At 32.0% G+C, this 4,397-nt stretch overlaps 1 protein-coding gene across 1 annotated transcript; it reads right to left on the bottom strand.

The window, feature by feature from the left end:
• Positions 1–2,937: 2,937 nt before the first annotated feature.
• On the bottom strand, positions 2,938–3,369 carry LOC108481674 (leucine-rich repeat receptor-like serine/threonine-protein kinase BAM2). Its single transcript, XM_053019353.1, has one exon. The coding sequence runs from the start codon at positions 3,367–3,369 to the stop codon at positions 2,938–2,940; it is 432 nt and encodes a 143-aa protein (XP_052875313.1).
• Positions 3,370–4,397: the final 1,028 nt, after the last annotated feature.

The raw sequence follows: 4,397 nt of genomic DNA on the forward strand, positions 1-4,397 counted from the left end.
CAATTTCCATTTTCAATTTCGCATTTCAAAAAAAAAAAAAAATCAACTCATATTGCGAGAGGTGAGTTGAGCCTCTGGACACGCCGAGGTAATTTCAATTTCTTTTCAAAATTCAACTCATATTGTGAGAAATGAGTTGAGCCTCAAGACACGTTGAGGTATTTTCAATTTCGCTTTCAAAAATCAACTTATATTGCGAGAGGTGAGTTGACCCTTGGCTCATGCGCTGAGCTATTTTCAATTTCTATCTTTCAAAAAATCAACTCATATTATGCGAGAGGTGAGTTGAGCTTGAGATCACACATCGAGGTATTTTTTCAATTTATATTTTTCAAAAAATCAACTCACATTGCGAGATGTGAGTTGAGCCTCGAGTTACATGTCGAGGTATTTTCAAAATCTGCTTTTCAAATTCTTTCAAAAATCAACTCATATTATGAGAAGTGAGTTGAGCCTTGGCTCACGTCTTGAGCTATTTTCAATTCTTTTTTTTTCAAAAAATTCAACTCATATTGCGAGAGGTGAGTTGAGCTTTTAATTTCTGAGAGTTGAGTTGAGTCTTTTAATTTCTTTTTCAAAAATCAACTCATATTGCGAGAGGTGAGTTGAACCTCCAATCACATATCGAGGTATTTTCAAAATCGCTTTTCAAGTTAAGTTTCAAAAATCAACTCATATTGCAGAGGTGAGTTGAGCCTTGGCTCACGCTACCGAGCTATTTTCAATTTCTGTTTTTAATGTTTGTTTTAGAGAGTCAATTCATATTGCAAAAAATGAGTTGAGCTCAGGATCACATGCCAAGAGAGAATAAAGATTGAAGCTGATTGAAGACGCCGATTCGCCTCCTTAAAGTTGCAATGGAGTTGATCGAGGCATCGATCTTGCCTTTCGGAGTCGCAGAAGAGAAGACCAAAACCTTATCTCACCGGGCGATAGAAGAGCATATTGAAATTGTAGATCTTATCTTTCGAAGTTACAAGTGAAGCGGATCGAAGCCACAAATCTCATATCCTTGAAGTTACATTGGAACAGATTGAAGCTACAAGGCATATCTCCGAATTTGCGATGGATTGAACCAAAGCTACAAGATGCGGTGGACTGAAAAGAGACTAACTAAACAAGAAGAGTTCCAAAGCAAGTCAAGACCTAGCAAGACCGGCAAGTTTGGTCTTCTTGAAAGTCTTTGCTCTATTATCGCTTACGACAATGAGCAAAGAGGGTAGTCAGAAGCCCAAATTGCCCGGCCCGATTATATCAAAACCCAACCAATCCTCTAAACCCACTAAAACCCTTAACCCATGACCCATTTACATCTACCCAAACCCATTACAAAACCCAATTATTAAACCCAATTCAAAAGCCCATTAAGCCCCCCCAAAAAAACCTAACCCTAAAATAAAAAAAGAAGAAAAAAGAAAAACCTAACCAAAATAAAAAATAAAAAAACCTAGCCACCTAACCACTTTCCCACTTGCCCCATTTTTCCTCCCATTGTCTACCACCACCACCTACAAAATAGAAAAAAAATAATAGAAAATCATGTAAAAGATGGCTATAAAAAGCCATTCAAAATCATGTAAAAGAGGAGGGGATTTTAGAAAGATTGAAAAGGAAAAACACAAAATCCTTCAAATTTTAAACACAAAAAAACATCAATAAAAGGTTGCATTTTTTTCCTCTTCTTTCGAATCTTTTTCTTTCTTTTTTTGTGTTTTTTTTTCTTTCTTTATATATACATATATTGTTAAGAAAATTTTTTCCGCCACTGTATGTGGCGGTGGCGCCACGACGAGCAATGCAACCGACGATCGACCGATGATCGCCCCCTTGGCGGATTTCCTTTCCCCTCTCTTCTCTCTTCTTTCCCCTTCTTTTTTTAGGTATTTTATATATATTATGTATATATTTTTAATACCATTAGTTATATATTTCTTATGTATATATTCTTAAATACTATTATATATACATATATATATATATATTTTAAATACCATATTGTGTATATATTATTATTACAAAGTATTACTATTGCTAGTATTATTATAACTATTATTATATTAGTGTATATTTTATGTACATATGTATATATATATATATATATTTGTACATATCATTATTTTATATTATTGTTGTAAATTTTTTATGTATATATTTTTATGTACGCTTCCTAATATTTTCTTTTATTGTAGATATTATTATTATTATTATTACATACTTTTATTATATGCATATATATATATATATATATTTTTATGTACATATTATTATTTTATATTATTATTACCAAATATATCATTTTTCCTATTTTATTATTAGTACATGATTTGTTTTTATTTTGTAAATATCATTATTATTGTTATTCTAATATTCTAGTATTCCATGTTAATATTTTTCATTAATGATATCAATTTTTTTAGTCCTTTATCTATTTTTAATTTCTCACTTTAGGAATATTTTTCTCATGTTTTAATTAATTTCAAAAATAAGGCAATGTACCGATTTAATATTAAGCCATCGATTTCATCGCTACGTTGGGTGAAATTAAATGGCTTGTGTTAAAAAACGGGACACCCTTTCTAAAAAATCGAAAACTAAAATTCTCATTTTTCAATCGGATCACGATTAAATATTATATTGAACTCGTATTTTTGAAAATCAAGTCAACACATGTTTATGAGATACCAATTTTGGGCGTCGAGGGTGCTAATACCTTCCTTGCGCAGAATCGACTCCGAACCCCAATTTTTCTCTGGACTTTCACGTAGACCTAAATTTGGCCTTCTTTTTGTTTTAAAATAATTTTATTAGGTGTCCGATCACACCTATAAAAAGGATCGTGGCGACTCCCTTTGTTAATAAAATCGAAAGTTGGTTTTCAAATGTTTAATAAATCGCCACAATTAGCGACCAAGTGAAACAAATTTTTTTTTTACGTCGCTACAACAAGTATTGAAGTTTAGGAAAGGAATCAAACCATGATGGAATCTCTTCATAAAAATAGTTTTCACCCAATTCTATAAATTTCAGTCGATGCAAATTAGCCAACTGAATGGGTAATGAGCCATGAAATGAGTTGTTCATCAAGTTGAGTGAAGTAAGGAAAGATAAATTTCCAATTTGAGGTGGTAGAGTGCCAGTGAGAAGCATGTTAGAAAGATTAACAGCTATGACTCTTTGATGTCGAGATCCATAAGTGACACCAACCCAATTACAAACAGAAGTTGTAATAGACCAGTTGGTTTTCAAAATCTTTTGAGGATCGCTAACAACATGAGCTTTCAGTGCTTGAAGAGCTGACTGATCAATGCTGGTATCGATTTTTGTCTTGGTAGAGACTGAAACAACAAAGTAAGGTAACAGCACGGCCATCGTAAGAGCGAGAATGAACCGAGGGACATTTCCCATCACAATTTGTGGAACTGCAATAATTGTGATCAGAGGTATGCTCCAAGTGGCGAAATTTGTGATGAGACTTGCTCTACTGTTGGTTTTGTTTTGTTTATTTTTCTTACAAAATTCAATCATATATATAGAAAACCAATGAGGTTTTTTTAATCCAAACAATTGGCCGTAATTGTCTACACATGCGACTTATTGACGACTTGTAGCTTAGCTGTGGTTGGCTTTGACTAATAATTTTCTTTTCAGTTGTTTACAATAGGGACGTCATGGTTAGAGATTAACCAAATTCACTTGTAGCTTAGAAACAATTGGATTTCTTTTTAAAGTTAGAAATTAATTTTATAGGATTAAGGGAACCTAGAAATCAAAACAATTTTCCAATAATTTTTCGAAATTTAGTTAATTTTTGCCAACTCTGCAAATCACTGGCCAAATATTTCAGAGTATCATTAAAATTTTAATTTCAAAAGAAGAATAAAATCAAAATTATTTGCTCTACTGATTAAATGTGATAACCAACCATAATATAATTTTTTGGTAAAAGTATCATGGAAGTTTCTGTATTAGGAGTCAATTTGCATTTTGTCCCTTCTACTCAGAAAATGAGTTGTGCATTAGATCAAAGAGAAAATTGGTCATTTCTTTTAAAAAATTTCATCCCTTTATATCATTAAAAACTGGTGTGACTGACAGAATAACTAGATAATTACATGTGGCATGCCATGTATATCTCATATTAGAAAAAGGATTATATGAAACTATAATCCACGTTATTCCTATCCCTTTCCAATAAGAGAATGACAAATCAGATTTTTCCTCCTGATTTTTAGTATTTTTAGATGAATTTGAATTTTTTTAGGATGAAAAAGCTGAAAATCAGAAGGAAAAATCTGATTTATCATCCTCTTACTAAAAATCTGGTTTTTAGTGTCGAAACTATTTTAAAATTAAAAAAACGGACGATCGACTTTTTTAAAACAAAACGTGGAGTCACC

This window comes from Gossypium arboreum, chromosome 1 (assembly GCF_025698485.1).
Source record: "Gossypium arboreum isolate Shixiya-1 chromosome 1, ASM2569848v2, whole genome shotgun sequence".
NCBI lineage: Eukaryota > Viridiplantae > Streptophyta > Magnoliopsida > Malvales > Malvaceae > Gossypium > Gossypium arboreum.